At 33.6% G+C, this 18644-nt stretch overlaps 3 protein-coding genes across 3 annotated transcripts; all 3 read left to right on the top strand.

Moving 5' to 3' along the window:
- Positions 1–751: 751 nt before the first annotated feature.
- Positions 752–4823, top strand: LOC139488643 (uncharacterized). The gene is made up of 2 exons (XM_071274434.1): positions 752–1643; positions 3312–4823. Exons 1-2 carry the CDS (start codon positions 1373–1375, stop codon positions 3623–3625), a joined length of 585 nt encoding a protein of 194 aa, XP_071130535.1. The 5' UTR covers positions 752–1372; the 3' UTR covers positions 3626–4823.
- An 835-nt stretch (positions 4824–5658) lies between these two features.
- LOC139488642 (uncharacterized) lies at positions 5659–11752 on the top strand. The gene is made up of 4 exons (XM_071274433.1): positions 5659–6369; positions 7120–7255; positions 8151–8252; positions 9342–11752. The coding sequence occupies exons 1-4, from the start codon at positions 5676–5678 to the stop codon at positions 9559–9561; spliced, it is 1152 nt and encodes a 383-aa protein (XP_071130534.1). The 5' UTR covers positions 5659–5675; the 3' UTR covers positions 9562–11752.
- On the top strand, positions 9763–17802 carry LOC139490076 (uncharacterized). The gene is made up of 5 exons (XM_071276929.1): positions 9763–9780; positions 11343–11414; positions 14293–14376; positions 15221–15399; positions 16875–17802. Exons 1-5 carry the CDS (start codon positions 9763–9765, stop codon positions 17590–17592), a joined length of 1071 nt encoding a protein of 356 aa, XP_071133030.1. The 3' UTR covers positions 17593–17802.
- The last annotated feature ends 842 nt before the right edge of the window (positions 17803–18644 follow it).

Here is an 18644-nt window from a genome sequence, read left to right as displayed (position 1 = left end):
CACTTATTAAATTTAAAATAAAATGTACAAAATTTTAAAATTTATCACACACATTTGTACTTTTTTTATAAATTCAAAAATTAGCTTGAAAGTGCAAGTATCAAAATTAATTCTTTTTTTTATATAGGTTTGTGCAGAAATTGCAGACAGATTGTTACCAGAGAAATGGAAGAATCTATCTGGCCAAATTTTGAGGTACAACTTAAATGTGTACATGTATTATATAATCAAAGCAATACACCTTATCACTATTTATCTGCCATTACTGCAAAAATTCCAGTAAAATTTAAACGTCTGACATGATAAATAATATATCTGACACCACAATGGAAAAGTTATTGTTGTATTATCTCATAAGTTTAAGCAAAAGAGGTTTTTTGGTCAAGGGGAACAGATTTCCAAATACTGATATGGTGTATATATATACATGTTTTAATCCCGCTGCAAATGTTTGCACCTGTCCTAAGTCAGGAATCTGATGTACAGTAGTTGTCGTTTGTTTATGTAATATATACGTGTTTCTCGTTTCTCGTTTTGTTTATATAGATTAGACCGTTGGTTTTCCCGTTTGAATGGTTTTACACTAGTAATTTTGGGGCCCTTTATAGCTTGTTGTTCGGTGTGAGCTAAGGCTCCGTGTTGAAGGCCGTACTTTAACCTATAATGGTTTACTTTTTAAATTGTTATTTGTATGGAGAGTTGTCTCATTGGCACTCACACCACATCTTCCTATATCTATGTAAATGCATACCAAAAAAAACCAAAACAATCAAAACATTTTATTTGTATTGACACAAAACATTTTTTTTTAATTTAAAACAACAGGCCTGAAGGTTATAAATTGTAGACATTCTGCAGAGAACTAAACGCAACCTTCAAAAATGAGCAAATCCCATACCACGGGGGGGGGGGGGGTCTCTTCCTATATAAAGGTATATACATATGTGCTGCTGGAATGGGTCCCTTTTTTGATCCGTCAAATATATCAATGGGGTGCAATTTTACCGAGGAAATATATCAATAGGTAGTAATTGACCGATTGTGATATATCAATGGGTCATAAATTTCAGTTTGTTGTGCAACGATCTTCACTGAATTTCCCAAACTCTTTGTCATTAAAATTTCCACATCTGCTGAAACTTATTTACACAAGTTTTGATATTGATTGAATTTAATTACACTGTCACAATTAATAATCTTCAGTAAATTACCCAGTAGATATTGAACCTTTTGCACTAGTTGCGTCACGTGAGTTGCGTAACACATCGATTTATTTGCACTTAATTTGTTGCGTCTATTCTCATTGACATTGTGTGTCTTGCTTAATCACTTTTAATTTGTTGAAAGAATTTGTCATTATTTGATTGCCAAAATGAAAGACATACGAAGCATTGACAGAGGGAAATGTTTAAATTGTCATGAATGTGAGGAATTTACTGGAACTTTAAGATGTGATTATTGTGACTATGTAGCTGCAAAACACATTCGAAAACAAGAGGAGGAAGCTATAACGGGAGATGAATCAAACAAACATTTCAAATTGGACACTTTGGAACATAGTGGTCATAATGATGTAGGATTAACATCACTGACGAGTGGGTTCGAGAATTTAGAAGAAAACTGCGTAGAAGAAGTTTCAAATGGTATGTGCAAACTTAATTTCAACCAAGTGTTGTATTTTTATTTGTTCGTCCATAATAAACAACGTTTCACGTTTAGGGGACGACCTTTTGATATTCTGGAGGGGGGGGGGGGGGGGGGCAGGAGTTTTTGTTTCGGATGAGTTATTTGTTTTCACTTTATGCCAATCCAACGTTATTTATTTTTCACCGCGTAACTGTTTATTTTCAGCTTTTGCCAGGACAAGTTATTAATTTTCAAAATCCTGCCTGATGAGTTATTTATTTTCACTTTATGCTTAACCAGTTTATTTATTTTTCACGGCTTCGCTGCTCAACCATTTATTTTCAGCTTTTGCCAGGACAGGTTATTTATTTTCAAAGTCCTCCTCCCCCTCCTTGGCAATATATCAATTACAATTTAAATATTTCCATTAAATATGATGTTTTGTAAAGAAAAGACTTTTGAACTAATTTATTTATGTGATATTTGGTTAAATTTTGCAAGATTGATGAAATGTGAAACCATTTTTAAAAAAACTATGTTTACATAATATAAACATTAACGGACCCTTTTAAAGTCTGACAATTGTAACATAATCTGATTAAGACTGTGTAAAAGACTGTCAATATAAAGATTAAAATAAGACTGTACATGTCTGGTGTTCAGAAGTCAGTTTCACAAAAAAACTTAAGACTAAGATTGATCATAAGTATACTGACTTGTTCATGACTTACGATCAACTGTAGTCGTAAGATTTTTTGTGAAAATGACTGCAGAATCTTATTATATATCAAAAATATACAATTCCTTGATTTCATTTTAATAAAAAGAATGAAGTCATTTAAAATGATATAACCAATTGTTTTCAACCAATTGTTCAGAGAACAATTGATGGTGGTGGTCTTTCCCCATTGGTTAGTTGGTTGGTTATTTTGCAAAAATCATTATTTTTATTGATTGATCGGCAATCTGTCACACAGATAAATGGGGGCCAGTATTACACATTGTACTTGGTAAATTGATTGATAGGCAATCTGTAACACAGATAAATGGAGCCCGTATTACAGTGTACTTGATAAATAAATTTCTAATCATGATTAAATGATTACTCTGAATCATGATTTGATTGATTAGATCTTCATGAAGATCGATTGAATGGTAATTAATAGTAAAACTCGATTGATTGATCGGCAATCTGTAAAACGTCAATGGGGCCCGTATTACACAGTGTACTTGATTGATTGATTACATGGTCATTTTGAATCAAGATTTGACTGATTAGATCTTTATGAAGATCGATTGATTGGTAATACATGGTAAAACTCGATCGATTGACTGGCAATCTGTAAAACGGCAATGTGGTCCGTATTACACAATGTACTCGGTTGATTGATGCCTGATCATGCATGGTTGATTACATTGTTATTTTGAATCATGATTTGATTGATAAGATCTTCGTGAAGATCGATTGATTGGTAATATATGGTAAAACTCGAGCGAGCGACTCCGTCCGTCAGTCCGTCCCATGAACTTTGTATATATGAAGTGTGATTATAATAAAGACACCGACCTACTGTCTGCCGATACTTCCATTTAAATCAAGAGAGGAAGTATTCTTAGCACGACACAGTGTGCATTATTGTTACTATTTAAGTGTTTATAAATAATGCATTTTATTTCTTTTGCAGTTAATGATAGCATTTTCCATGATGGGATTTCAAGATTGGAGAGTCTTATTAGTGAACTAGAGAAAGAAGAAAATGAAAAATTCAATGTAAGCTGTAAATTTAAAGTTGTTGAGGAAGATGGAAAATCTATGTTTTCTTGCTCTCTTTGCAACAAAAATTACAAGTTGGGAGATTTTGGAAAGAAAATCCAAAATGTTAAATTTCATGCCAGTTCAAGGGGACATTTGGCAAATGTTTATGCAGTTGGGATGAACAAGGAATTTTTCTGCTTAATCGAAAGAATGCACATTGTCGCTGCTGCAAAATTGACATAAACTTGGGATGCAGAGGAAATCCTGTCCAGAGAGCCAGGGAACATGCAAACAGCAGAGACCATAAGGAACGACAGGCTAAGTTTCAGACTAACAAAACTAGAGACATTGCAAGCTTTTTCATTAAAGGTAACTTGAATGAAGAGAAAACCAGTTGACTAGATGTGACAAAGTGTCAAGGATATTATTTAAATAATACAACATATCTCATGGCATCAGGAGAGGAACAGTCTTTCAATGTTAAATTATTAATCAATGACGTTAAAGTAGGAGAAGACGACAGCAAAACAAGCTGGTATCCTTTGCCGTTTGTAACTGTTAATTTAAAGAAACATACAACAGAATTTAAAGGAACATTTAAGCATGTTAAATGTACTGGTTATGTGATGAAAGAAGGAAACATATGTGAGCTGTGCAAAGGTATACCTACTTTGCCATCCTTCAAAAAGAGGTTACTCTTACGTACTCTCAACGTAAATGATGGGAACAGGGACTTAACAAAGGTTCGTTTTGATTACATGACTAAAACAGAACAACTTAATTTACTTCAAAAGAAATCTGAAGAACTTAAAAAGTGTCGTTCAGATGCATTTTTTCTTAAAAGCAAACACATTCGATTAAAATTACGTACAAGAACACTTAGAGAGAAATTGACAGAATTTAGTTCAAGAGGTGACATTAAGGCAATTTACCATAAGCTAGTAAAAGCTGAGGAAAAGGGAATTTTGGACAACAAAAATGTTTTCCTTGAAACAATTGAATCGATTGCCAACAATTTCCATGTGCAAGGACCGCACGGGAAACGATATAAGTCTAGTACACGAAAAATTTTCGAAGCGCTGTTAATCATGGGAGGTCCGAAACTGGCAAACTTTGTTGCAATTAACTTGGAAGGGCCAAATCTGAATACCATGTATCGATGGCGGAAATTGCCCACTTTGAAATGGCTCCTGGAATACAAGAAAAAAACTTTGTTTACTATTCAAAACTAGTAAAGGGTATTATGGAAATTTACAAAATACCACGAACTCCTGTTTTAGCGGCAGAAGATGAGACAGCTATTGTTGGTACTGTTATGTATCACCAAGATAGAGATGAACTTTTGGGGTTTTGTGGACCTAAAGACAACCACAAATGCATGGAGAATAATCACATAAAAGTTGGCAACGACCGTGATGCTTATGACCGTCTGGTAAATGCATTTGACATTATTGGTAAATATGCAAGAGTTATATTACTTAATCCTTTGCATGAAAAGATTCCACATTTAGTAGCATTACTTATGCCAACATGCAACCGATTCACTCATCATACTGTATACCATCAGTGGCAAAAGGTACAAAATTTGTATGAGCTACATCTGGAACATGAATTAGGACCGCTTATAGGTAATAGTTCTGATGGTGACAGCAGGCGAAGAAAACTGCATTTACAACTCATGACATGTACCGCAGGAGACAGATTCAGACCTATTGGATGACATCTTGGTTTCATATTTTCAGCTAGGAAAGAAGTGGTTGAAAATGGTTATGTAATAAGAGAAATTGGAGATCAAGACGTAATACATAACCATAAGAAAATCATAAATCACCTTGATCATACATCAAGAATGCTACATATTGGACCAGATTTGCTTGTACATATGAACCAAATTGAGCTGGTTATGAGATCATTCCCTGTTTTAGTGCACGGGTTGACACGAGATCATGTACGAAGAGATCGTGATCGTCAAAACTGGAAAGTAGCACAGGAGTTATCATTTCCGAGGGTGCAAGATTGTCTCAATGATCTAATTAATGGAAGTGACGACCGTGCTCCTATTCCTTCAGTCAAAGGAACTAAGGCCTTTCTTTATGTGGTACATCAGTATGTTGACATTTTCTTCAGTCCGAAAGCTTCGCTTGCTGAACGTATCTCTCTCGCAGGATTTGTCACACATTTTCTAGGAATTTGGCAGAATTATGTTTACCTTAATCAAGCACTTACTCTGACCTCCAATTTTTTGTCCCAAGAAACATATTGCGACACATTTATTTCAGTTCACTTTGCAGTAATGCTTATTTGCTTCTACAGAGATAATTTTCCAAACAGCCAATGCTTACTCCATCTAACAGGGTCAGATTGTTGCGAAGACTTCTTTTCAAAGAATGGCCAGTTTGTAGGCAACCATCATGTGTATCCATATGGTCAAATGTATCGCAATGTAAGCCATATGATCCGACTAAGTCAGATTGAAGCTAATGATAATGCCCCAAAGTTTGCCAAAGCCCACATTAAGCAGGAGAATGTATGGAAAAGTCAGTATCCTGGAGGAGTAACATGTTCCTTGAGAGACTACCCTGCTTTAGGCGAAGAAATTTCTGCATGGAAAATTGGAATACGTCGTGCCCGAGATCTTGCAAAGGAACTTGGAATAATTCCACGTGACCTCAACATAGATTTAGGGTTTGATGATGACGACGGGGATGATGACGACGGGGATGATGATGATGGGGATGATGATGATGGGGATGATGACGACGATACTGATGACAATTATGGATGGTTTTATAAACCCTTTGATAATTGTAACCATGATAAACTGTTTAAAAATCTATCAGGGGATACATGTAACAACAACAATCACGATTCTGATGAATATTGCGATGACGACGATTTGGATCCATGTATTGCTACGGATGAAACTCAGGAAATACATGATAGTAGTGATGATAGTCAAGATGAGAACTCTACATATACGCCAATGAGTAAGTACATTATGTTCAAAACAGTCTATTGACTTAAGGCACCTGAAAACACGTGTGCCTGAAAGTATATATGACAGACTATGGTCATAATTCTTTTAAAAGTATTCTTCAGGTTCTAAATTGTAAGATCGAACTATTTTTAGACAAATTTTGCGATCAATATGTCATCATACATGAAACAATTTTTAGTCACTTGTTTCCAATAACAATAATTTATAGTTCTACATGTTCTTTAAACAATAGTTTGTTCTGTGGAATTAATTATGCATAGGTGTTAAAATGATTTCTTGCCTTTTGACAAAAAGAACAAATACAAGTTAATAAACATATAAAAATATATTATTTATATAAAACATTTTTTGAAATCCGTAGTCAAGAGATTTGTCAACACGACCTCAGTTCCATTGAATGTTTAAAAAAAACCAGACTATTATAGCATAGGTTTAAATTGCACAAGTTTATTCATTACATAATGTGAATACAAAATGTAGATGTCTTAGAAATTCACGAAAATGGAAATGTCTAAGAAGAAAAAATCGTGACATGGAACAACACCTTAATATCATTGTTGATTGTCATTTTTTTAATATTATTCGATATTCTATTTTTTTGATTGGATACTTGTTAAAACAATAAAAGCAAACACAACTACAAATGTATTGTTTTATCCAAAAATCAAAGCTTCTTAATATAAAACAGAGATGATTTTTTTTACTTGTATCTAATGTAACCTTTATCAATATATTTCAGACATTTTTGAACCAACAAGTTCAGAATTCATGGAAATGCATGAATGTATAGATGTAGCAATCGACAATTTTGAAGAACACTCTGACCAGAATAGCGTTAATATTGATGACAGTATACCGAGCTCTTTACAGAAACGGTAATTTGATATATTTAATATATATATATTAAGGAATTCTAAGGCGATAGTGATTTACCGTGTCATGGGAAATGCATTTTCTCTCTCTCATAAAACCTGTACACATGTAATGTACGCATTATTTATCTATGTCACAGTTGTTCTTTGTGGTGAATGTTACTGATATGTCTGTTTTTTAGTCTACAGTGGTGTGATGTATGTGTTATTTTTTACACTTGCCATACATGCGGGAGGTTTGACTGGCCATAAAACCAGGTTAAATCGACCATTATTTTCCGGAATAATGTCCTGTGCCAAGTCATGAATTGGCAACTGTAAATCAGACAGTCCGTTTCTGTGTTTTGGTGTTAGGCTTTGTGTAATTATGTGTTTGCTGTTTTCTTGTGGTTGGTTGTTTCCCTCGGTTTTGGTGTGTTTCACGGATTGTTCACTTTTTATCGTATTATGACTTTGTGAACAGCGGTATACTACTGTTGCTTATATTGATTTATGTTTGAGTACGCTGAATTAATTAAGAAGAAAGATAACCTTTACTGTAACAAACACTGAGGAAATAAGACATTAAAAGAAGTTACATGAGGCTCGCACAACGTTATCAAAGGACTCAGAATCAACCAATCAAATTATTGCCAGGTGTGATTCTGTCACCAGCTATGCTTGAATCACCCCCATCAGTACCCGAAAATGTGTGTTGCTAGCCAGTGCTATATGCACAAAAAACAAACCCAATAAGTAAAAACATCTTTATATTATATAAATGTTATAGTTAAGCATGGGAATTATGATAAGATTCTTCACATACTTTTACTGAATACAACCATGACAACTATTAATGAAAGATGTACAAAAGATCACTTAATTCAATGGAATTTCAGAGACAATTAATATTTTTTAGACAAAGAATAGACGCAACACTTCTGGTTCCAGAACATGGCATCCAACATAAGACAACTCTTGTAAAACTTCTAAATGAAGACCCAAATTTATCAAAAGACAGGTATGCAGTTAATTCTTACAGATACATTAATTTTTGTCAGATATCTTTCATGCCCTTAAATATAAGCCATACAAAAAGGCAGTGGCTATTTATCAAAATATCTAATTATAGCAGGCAAAATAGCATATTTCTAAAGCAATCTTCCTTTTAAGAAAAATCAAAAACAAAACCAATGCAGATTGTCTTAGAATTTAAAAAATAATTTTACAAATTCACTCATATACAATGTATAAGTCGTTATACACAAAGAACTGACAAAGCGGAAAAATAAGAAATTTTAATCATAGCCTGCAAAATAGCACGATGCCGGCAAAAATGTCAGCTGCCTACAAAAAGATTGATGAGGGGTCCTTGCAGTGGGTCATTGATGCATACACCTTTTAAAAAAAACCAATGGAATAATCGATTTGTTTTTAAAATACATACGGAAATGACTTACAAATTTATAATAACATTTTCCTGTGGTCGCAATGCAAAACATATGAATAAAGGCGGGTAGAGAGCAAGGAGGTGAACTGTGGTTTATTTTAATCAATAGTACAGAGTAAAGCGATGCTTGGGGCTGTCTTGATTTGATTTGTGAGAATCATGACAACCGAAACATTGAAGGTCATGCTCTGACCTATAATTGCATACATTAAATAACTTGGGTCTTGGACGGAGAGGTGTCTCATTTGGTCATTGGCAACATAGCATATCTAATGTTTTGGCCTTCTTTTACTTTAAGGGTCCCTATACTTTAGAGTTAAGGAGCATTCGTGGTTATGGTTAGGTTAGGGGTTGTTTTAGGTTAGGGTTAGGGCTAGTGTTAGGTTTAAGTATGGGTTACGGCAAGGTTTGAGGTTAAGAATAGTTTTGTAGAGTTCTTTATGGGTTGGGATCCCTAAAGTAAAAGAAGGCCAATATTTTTTATGTATAAACCCTCTTTCATGGCATCATGCGTATGAATTCCTACATGCATAGGAAAACTAGTTTTTTAAATATTTATGAAATATTTAATTTAGGCAAATTTTAAGTGCATTTGAAACTTAAAAAAAGCCTCCAAAAATGGATTTAATTTCGAAAATTGACGATTTATATTTGTTACAGGTTAGTGCGTGTACGACAGGCTGCCTTACCAAATATGGCCAAATCGGCACAATTAGGAACAGACAACGGCATTAATCTTTTTGAGGACTTCGCCTATGTTGATAGGACAGCAAAGACTTTTCAAATTGGACGCATCCAAAGGATGCAAAGAACAATTGTAGCTAAAAACAAAAGGCAGTTGGACATAAAGATACGGTTTCTTTTTCGGCAGACTTTTTAAACGACTTACAAATTACATTTTCAAAGTACGAGAGGATAAGTGAAGACACGTACAAGATTAACATATTTGAAATAGTCTCAATAACAGCCTCTGATATCATATGCCATGTCAATTTAACATTTCAATCTGGTGTATTAATTCTTTCTGCAGAAGAATTATCTGTTATTGAGCAATCAGTCGAAAAGTTAATGAACACAAACCATGGTAAAACAAAAGAAGGTAGAGCTACAGGACAGAAGAGATCAGTTTCACATCAACATGCATTTCAGGACTTTGACGGGAGATTTGCTGAAGTTGTTATCCCGTCACATTCTGAATCGGACAATCGCCGAAGTTCAAGGATACAGAAGCAAATCCACTACATTACATAGGTGCAAAACCACCAAAGAGTTTTCTATTACTTATAAATAAGAAGATGTGGTATGAGTGTCAATGAGACAACTCTCCATGCAAGTCACAATGTATAAAAAGTTAACAGTTATAGGTCAAAGTACGGCCTTCAACACGGAACTTCTATTACTGTTTGTTAAATTAAATTTTTCAAAAAATTGTGCAGAATTTGCTTAACTTTTCAACTGATTGCTCATAGAGCAAAAAAAAAATGCATTAAATACAGGTTTATTTCCTCAAAACTGCGTGTTTTTGGCTCATAATTATAACCAGCTGTGAAGTCATATTGTTTGTGCTATTGCACCTTCAAAACAGTGTTTTTACTTGTTATTGTTTGAAAAGTTCAATGTTTCATATAAATTAAAGTGTATTGTATAATTGAAAAGTGTTTTTGATGTATAATAAGATTGTATATGCATATAGGTACTATTTGAGCTGATAAATATATGAATGGGTTATGATTTCGCTGTGAAATATATGTATAGGTAGGGATTTCACAATTATTCAATATATGAATGGGGGGTGTTTTTAAAATCCCAGCTGCACACCTGTACCCAAAATCCCATGTTGAGACCCCCCGTGTCCCATACAGCAAAGTCAGATATAAAAAGCCGTGAAATCACAAATGTAAAACCATTCATACTAGAAAAATAAGGGCCTATAATTAGGGTAAAATTTCTTTTTTTAAGGAAAACCAATATATGTTACACAGCAACATATATCAACCACTTAATTACAGGCTCCTGACTTGGGACAGGCACATAACTTCAGAATGAGTCAAAATTAAAAATGTTAGCAGGATCCCAACCTTACTTCTAACCCGGGATCAGTTTTACATTACATGTTTATAAAATCATGCTTTTTTCATGACAATAAAATATAATGTCAGGACTAGTATACATGTAAGTAACATGTACATGTATTACATTTTAACAATGAACAAAAGTTATTCTGAGACCTGTCAAACATTGTCAAAAGGAGTTGCACATTAGACGGATATATTGATTTTAGTGATCAGCTTGTTATGATATTGATTTAATGTAAACATTTCTTCAAATATTTTATGATTGTAGGTTTTTATGCCCTGACAAAGGGCATTATATTTTTTTTGTCTGTCCGTTCATCTGTCTGTCCATTGGTCTGTTTGTCTGTCTTCAGGTTACAGTTTCAGGTCAAAGAAGTTTTTGATAAAGTACATTTAATCAACTTAAAATTTAGTACCAATCTTGCCTAAGATATGATATTTTAATCTCAATGCCAAATTGTCCACTGAACATAGTAATTGATAGTGCAATTGGGGCTCATGTGATCTATGGACATATTCTTGTTTTTCTAGTTATTTTCAATGTTTGTAAGGCCTTGAAGAATATTTTTTCTATTTTATTTTTCAGATATTTGTAGCACCAAGTAGAGCAGATCCTGTAGAAGAAAATAAAGACTTCAAGCCAGATAGCTTATTAAAGGTATAAACCTTCATTATTGTACACACTATACTATGTTGCCAAAATATGTAAAACTTCTCTGGTCTACAAACAAATTTATTTCAAACTTTTTGTAGATGATGCACTTAAAACTTTTTTATTATCATGATTACATGTATATTCATGTAGATATGAGAAGATGACTGATATGGTATAAGTCCCAATGAGACAACTTTTCCTCCTAGTCATAATTTATTATACCGTTGCGGAGGGTATAATGTTTTTGACCCGTCAGTCCGTCCGTCAGTCCTGTTTCTTGTCATCGCAACTCCTCTCAAACCACACAACAGAATTTCACGAAACCTTTTCAGATGAAAAGGACATACTATGAAGTTGTGCATATTGACAGGAAATTGCGATTAAATTTTTTTTATAAGAGTTACGCCCCTTTGAACTTATTTGCTTAATGTACTACTGCAACAGTTTGTCATCGCAACTCCTCTGAAACTACACAACAGAATTTCATGAAACCTTTTTAGATAATAAGGACATACTATGTAGATGTGCATATCGACAGGAAATTACGATTCAATTTTTTTTCTAGGAGTTACCCCCCTTTGAACTTATTTACTTTATTGTACTACTGCAACAGTTTGTCATCGCAACTCCTCTGAAACTACACAACAGAATTTCATGAAACCTTTTAAGATAATAAGGACATACTATGTAGATGTGCATATCGACAGGAAATTACGATTCAATTTTTTTTCTAGGAGTTACATCTCTTTGAACTTATTTGCTTTAAGGTACTACTTCAACAGTTTGTCATCTCAACTCCTCTGAAACCACACAACAGAATTTCATGAACATTTGTAGATAATAAGGACATACTATGTAGATGTGCATATCAACAGGAAATTACGATTCAATTTTTTTTTCTAGGAGTTACGCCCCTTTGAACTTATTTGCTTCAATATACTTCTGCAACAGTTTGTCATCTCAACTCCTCTGAAACCACACAACAGAATTTCATGAAATTTTGTAGATAATAAGGACATACTATGTTGATGTGCATATATATTGACAGGAAATTATTATTCAATATTTTTTCTTATACAATTTTTTTTTTCTTACACTTATTTAATTTCTCCAATGACAATGTGGGGACGTGGGGTATGTGAGCGTGCTCACTAAGGTTCTTTAATTATGTCAAAAGTAAACATTTACAGGTCAATAATCTTCGAAAATATTAGGCAATGATGTCATTTATCCTCCTTCCTATAGTCGTCTGCTCAGTTGCTCCGAAATTCTATTAATATCACAGCTTTAACATCATCAAGTGCAAACAAACATTCATTACCGCTTGCTATAAAGTAAAAAAACATTAATATCTATGTACATGCATGCAGAAGAGTATCTTAAGAATGTAAGTATCTTTGCAATCTCAAAGAACTATAACTCTGCATGGATGATTACAGATTTTTTGCAGGAAGATACAAATGCCTACCCAAATCCATTCTATTAGAAAAATTGAAATTATATATATATATATATTTGTACACACACATGGCTGCTCCCCAATACGCCAGCGTAAAGTGGCTTTTATCATCCACGCACGAGAGACTCACTCTCAGGAATAGAGATGTGATTTTTTTTCTAAGACAAGTACTTTTTGGACAATCCACAAGAACTTGGGTCATCCAATGTTCAGTACTTCAGTACTTTGATTATTAATTTGTTGCTGCACTCAATCACTAAAGAGGTTCACATTCAATGTGGCTAACGGCTGATATTTTACGATATCAATGTGTAAACCCAATACTATGAACGTAATAGTACAGCAGCATACATACATACCATATATATATATATACAGCTTAGTAACTATCACAATATTTTGCATGATTAAAAGTAGTTTTGCAAACTGTTTTTTTATACCCCCGCTTTAAAAAAGGGGGGGTATACTGTTTTACATCTGTCTGTCCGTCCGTCAGTCCGTCCATCCGTCAGTCAGTCCGTCCCATGAAACTTTCGTCACATTTTTCTCAGGAACTACACATCCACCCTTTCTGTAATTTGGTATCAACAATTATATATGTCAGCCATACCGTGTGATGCGTTTTCAGATTCATCACTTGACAACTTCCTGTTTACCGAACACTTGTATGATTTTACACATGATAGCCAAGTTGAAAATTTTCGTCACATTTTTCTCAGGAACTACAATACAATACAAGGATTTCTGAAATTTGGTTTCAGGGTTTATCTAAGTCAGCTATACCGTGTGATGCGTTTTCAGATTGATCACTTGATAACTTCCTGTTTACCGAACACTTGTATGATTTTACACATGATAGCCAAGTTGAAAATTTTCGTCACATTTTTCTCAGGAACTACACATCCACCCTTTCTGTCATTTATATATGTCAGCCATACCGTGTGATGCGTTTTCAGATTCATCACTAGACAACTTCCTGTTTACCGAACACTTGTATGATTTTACACATGACAGCCAAGTTGAAAATTTTCGTCACATTTTTCTCAGGAACTACATTACAAGGATTTCTGAAATTTGGTTTCAGAATTTATATAAGTCAGCTATACCGTGTGATGCGTTTTCAGATTCATCACTCGACAACTTCCTGTTTACCGAACACTTGCATATTTTTACACTATTAATATTATCCACTTGCGGCGGGGGTATCATCAGTGAGCAGTAGCTCGCAGTTTCACTTGTTTTTTCAACAAAAAAATAGACGTATTGCCACCAAAATTATAATGACATTTTATTATTTATACACTTCATCAGCTTGCCCCAGCAAGCTTGCTTAATATTCTAGCTGATTCAATCAATAATGATGTATGTCTAATGTTTAGGGATTTTCTTAATTTCATGAATGCAAACATTGAATTTTATCAGAATGAAGAGTCTGTATTGAAAAGACCACGCAGAGAAATTGTCAGTTGTTTTGATACACCAGGACTGTATGAAGTATCATCACAGGTAAATATAGTGTTCCCATACCCAAGTTTGGTGAAAATGTTATTTACATTTCAATATTGTAATGGGGAAAAAATGTCCATGAGACAAAAAACAAATTAAAACATTGAATATATAAGAATATAAAAAAAAAAAAAAATACTACACAGTCTACACAGTCAACATCAAGTAAAATAAGACAGGATCTGGGATTCTTAATGAGCCTTCGACTTCAGTCAAAAAAGCAAGACTGAGCGATCCTACATTACAGCGGCGGCGGTGACATCTACAAATATTCACTCTGTGGTTACAGCAAAAGTAGGCGAGACACTGGTTTCCAGGGACCCTTAAATTTTTTTTTTATTAATAATTGGACAACACGACCAATGAAGCCGCATTGAAGGTTTTATACAAATTATTATTTAATAAACTACTGCAAGGCTGGTTTAAATGTGAGTGGACTTAATGACCACTGAGGTTCAAAGAAAATGTGATCAATCATTGCCAGCTAGGCCCTATTGCCACAAAATTAAAAAATAATTCTTAAGTCTGATAATGCTCTTAAAAAATTTGATGAAATCTGATAAGAGATTCGATTAAAAAATTGTTCATCATAAAAGCTTTAAAAAAAGTTTTGGTTTCATAATTAAACAATGAGGAACACTAAAAAAATATAAATGTTCCTGGCCTACAGCAGGCACATAAATATTTCATGGAGTTCAACTTGATTTGAATATTTTAAAACCTGTCCCTTCATATGTACCAACAACTATTATGTCCATTAAAATGTTTTATTTCTTAGTATTTGAAATGGTTAACAGTTGTCAAAATTTGATAGAAAGCAAAATTGTAAACATTTGTTTTTCAGTCTGAACCATCATTGTCACAAGAATCCAGTTGGAGCCTAACTTCAGATGGTCAAAAGCATCTCAACAGCGGAATACATGTTTTGAATGAGCCACTTCAAAATCTAAGTAGTGGACACATGAGTCCTATCAAATACATACTTCAACAGCCATTGGAATGTGTACAAGATAGTACTAAGAGGTATTTTTTAAGAGTTCTTAAACAACAGAGAGGTCATTATAGAAACAATTCATGGCATATAAATCATATAATCATTGACTGCATATATTATATTTAAATTTCATACAGAGCAATAGCCAAGGATTAAATAAACAAATATAACAACAGTTTTTTTAATGGAAAATAACTATACACACAGTCCTGAATTATTTTTACTTGAACAGGGCAAAGAAGATCTATAATTTTCTCATCTGTCCAAGGACAGTTCTTTTTATTTGTATATGCCTGTTTACGTGAAGTATTATAGGGTTATTGCATGAATATTGGGGAATATTGCCCCGAGTAGAATTTTATATTACACGAGCTTGCGAGGGACAATATTCACCAATATTCATGCAATAACCCTTTTATTGTATAGCAATATGATATTTGGAAGTAAAAATTGGTTTAAACTAAGATTTTGTCGTTGATGATGTCATGAATTTTGACGTTTATTGCACTAGTGCAATATTAGAATTTATTGCACGCTAACTTTTGGTTACTTTTTGTGAGAAATATTATATTGCTATGCAATAATATGGTATACTGTTGTCCATCTGTCATCAACATGTCAAAATTACTTAAACCAATTTGCATAACACTTTGGTAAATCGTTTATATCTATTGACGTCAGCTCCCTTTTCCATTTTTATTAACTTTCTATTTTACATTGCCTTGTTATTATTCATTACAAAAGGTGGGATTTTCCACTTTTAGTACAATAACTCAAAAATGTTTGAGCAGTTTTCATGAAACTTTGGTTAATTGTTTAAATTTATTAATGTTGTCTCCCTTTTCATTTTTATTAATTTTAAATTTAAGGTTGCTGAGTTCATGGAGTTGTGGGATTTTATTCATGAAATTGTGGGTAGTTTTCCAATTTTCGACAATAACTCAAAAAGAAGGGCATTAGGTTAAACCCTTGTCTAAGTTGATTTCCGTTCTAAAACTTTTGAATGCCTCAACTAAATGGTATGACACTTATACACAATGCTTATCAATGCAAGATCAAGTTTGAATTTTGGTGGTGTCACTTTAACTGTTCTAGAGTTATGCCCCTTTACAAATTCAAAAATTGCTAAATTCTCGTATCCATTCTTGAACTTTATTTTGTCTCAACCAAATCGCACATGCTATGAAACTTATACAAAATGCTTATTACCACAAAATACAGATCAAGATTGAATTTTGGTCATGTCACTTATATTAATCTAGAGTTATGCCCCTTTACAAATGGAAAAACAGGTTTTTTTTACCTGTTCTCTGAGTTAACTAAAATTTGCCTCAACCAAATGTTATGAATACACAATGCTTAGTACCACAAAATATAGATTACAATTTTTTTTTAGCTGTTCCTGAGTTATGCATACAATATGCAAGCAGGGGCATCATCTGTGTCTCATAGACCCATTCCCATTTATTTTGTAATACTAACTCCTTTTTAATTTCAATCGCAGGTATGTAAGAAGAAAAGCCTCAGAAGCAGTTTGTACAGTGCTTGACCATATTGCACCTGGACAGTCATCAAAACTTCTTGATCTACTCGTGGAAGACATCTGTAATAATAATGCTGTTGACAAGCAAAATGAGAGCAAAGATGAATTATTGAATTTGATACTGAGATTATATGATGAAGCTGACAGTAATGCATTAAAAATGCAATTACTTTCAATAATATCAACCACATCATTAAACAGTAAATCACAGCTGCTAGAATTAAAACCTGGAATGTCAAAATGGAAAGTTGACCAGAGTAGAAGCCATGCAACACGCTTTGGTGTTGGGACAATACAAACTGAAAAGACCCCAAACTACAGAGATAAGATGGATAAGGAAAAACTGAAGCATGCAATGGCATTTTTTCTGGATCCTAATTTTATACAAATTTGTTCCTTTGGAAATAAGGACTTGCATTTTGATAATGGAGATGTCATAAATATACCCCAAGTTGTACGAAGAACTTGTCATTCTGCACTGATACATATGTACAAGACAGTATGCACAGAAGCTGATTTTACTCCTCTGTCAGACAGTACTCTTTTCAAAATTTTGACTACTTGTTCAGCAGCAAAACGGTCTAATTTATGTGGACTTGATAATATTACTACTGATGGCACTTTTGCAATTGAAAATCTTATCAGAATGACAGAAACTCTAAAGGTTGGGATCAAATAACACAGTACTTTCATCCCTCAAAACAGCCTTGGCAAATTTCAAGTTATATTTAAAAACAGAGTACAAGTTCCATGTAACTATGTCTAATTCATGCCAAACCCATTGTATCAAGTATGCATTGAGCAATCCAGGAAATGTTCTGCTTCAAGAAAAATGTGACCATCAACATCAGAATTACTGCTCCAAATGTTTACTGTTGACCAATGCAAGATCTCAACTTGAAGTTGAAATTCAGAAAATACAATGTAAGTATTTTTTAAAATGTAGAAGATTATATATCTTTTGAGTGGCCATTGCAAAAGCATGGGTGTAAAACGCACACTCTTAAAGTACAGCCATTTAATATCAATCAATATCTAAAAATACCACATTTCCAATACTAATTTAACAACCACATGCACACATATAACCTTAAATTAGTGTAGAGCGAAGCAGTCTATAGTTTTTTAGAAAGCTAAAACTTGTCGCAATTTAAGATCGGTTCCGCTAGCTATCTTTTAGAACATTGTAATACCATTTCCAGTTATTTCCCTTTGGATGCAATCAAATAAGTGTCATGATTGGATCGGCGATTGACAACATGGAAGTAATTTATCTGCGAATTTTAACTGAAGACAATTTAAAAGAAGACTAGACGATCGTCTGAGCTATATTTTTTAGATGCAGGGAATAAACTATAACATTTCAAAGATCAGTCGGCTGTTCATATATTTTCATATGACAATGATTTATACATGTATGTGTATCCGATATGATAATTTTTTAATGACTAATGTCCACGTGGAGCTTTTTACACCTCAAAATACACACCCCCAGCATCACTACATGTAATATATAAACTCACATTTTATACAACACACAGAAGGCATTCATCATTTTCCTTAAATCAGTAAGGTTTATGACCCCTTCTGTAGCCATTTTTAGCTTAAATGGCCCAAATGGCCAAGTGAGCTTTTCTCATCACTTGGCGTCCGTCGTGGTTTATAATCCGTCGTAGTCTGTAAAATTTTACAAAAATCTTCTCTGAAACCACTAGCCCAAATTTATCCACA

The sequence above is a fragment of the Mytilus edulis genome, chromosome 9 (assembly GCF_963676685.1).
Source record: "Mytilus edulis chromosome 9, xbMytEdul2.2, whole genome shotgun sequence".
NCBI classification, from domain to species: Eukaryota; Metazoa; Mollusca; class Bivalvia; order Mytilida; family Mytilidae; genus Mytilus; species Mytilus edulis.
Note: the sequence above shows the minus strand (reverse complement) of the source record. Positions and strands in the feature narration are given on the sequence as shown.

Excerpts from the sequence above, each read along its gene's own strand:
- LOC139490076 (XM_071276929.1), top strand. Across the intron at positions 14,377-15,220 it reads TGTATGAAGTATCATCACAG|TCTGAACCATCATTGTCACA; the intron begins GTAAATATAGTG and ends TTTGTTTTTCAG. Across the intron at positions 15,400-16,874 it reads GTACAAGATAGTACTAAGAG|GTATGTAAGAAGAAAAGCCT; the intron begins GTATTTTTTAAG and ends TTTCAATCGCAG.
- LOC139488643 (XM_071274434.1), top strand. The coding sequence starts at position 1,373 with ATGAAAGACATACGAAGCATTGACAGAGGGAAATGTTTAAATTGTCAT. Across the intron at positions 1,644-3,311 it reads CGTAGAAGAAGTTTCAAATG|TTAATGATAGCATTTTCCAT; the intron begins GTATGTGCAAAC and ends TTTCTTTTGCAG.
- LOC139488642 (XM_071274433.1), top strand. The coding sequence starts at position 5,676 with ATGCTTATTTGCTTCTACAGAGATAATTTTCCAAACAGCCAATGCTTA. Across the intron at positions 6,370-7,119 it reads CTCTACATATACGCCAATGA|ACATTTTTGAACCAACAAGT; the intron begins GTAAGTACATTA and ends AATATATTTCAG. Across the intron at positions 7,256-8,150 it reads CCGAGCTCTTTACAGAAACG|ACAAAGAATAGACGCAACAC; the intron begins GTAATTTGATAT and ends AATATTTTTTAG.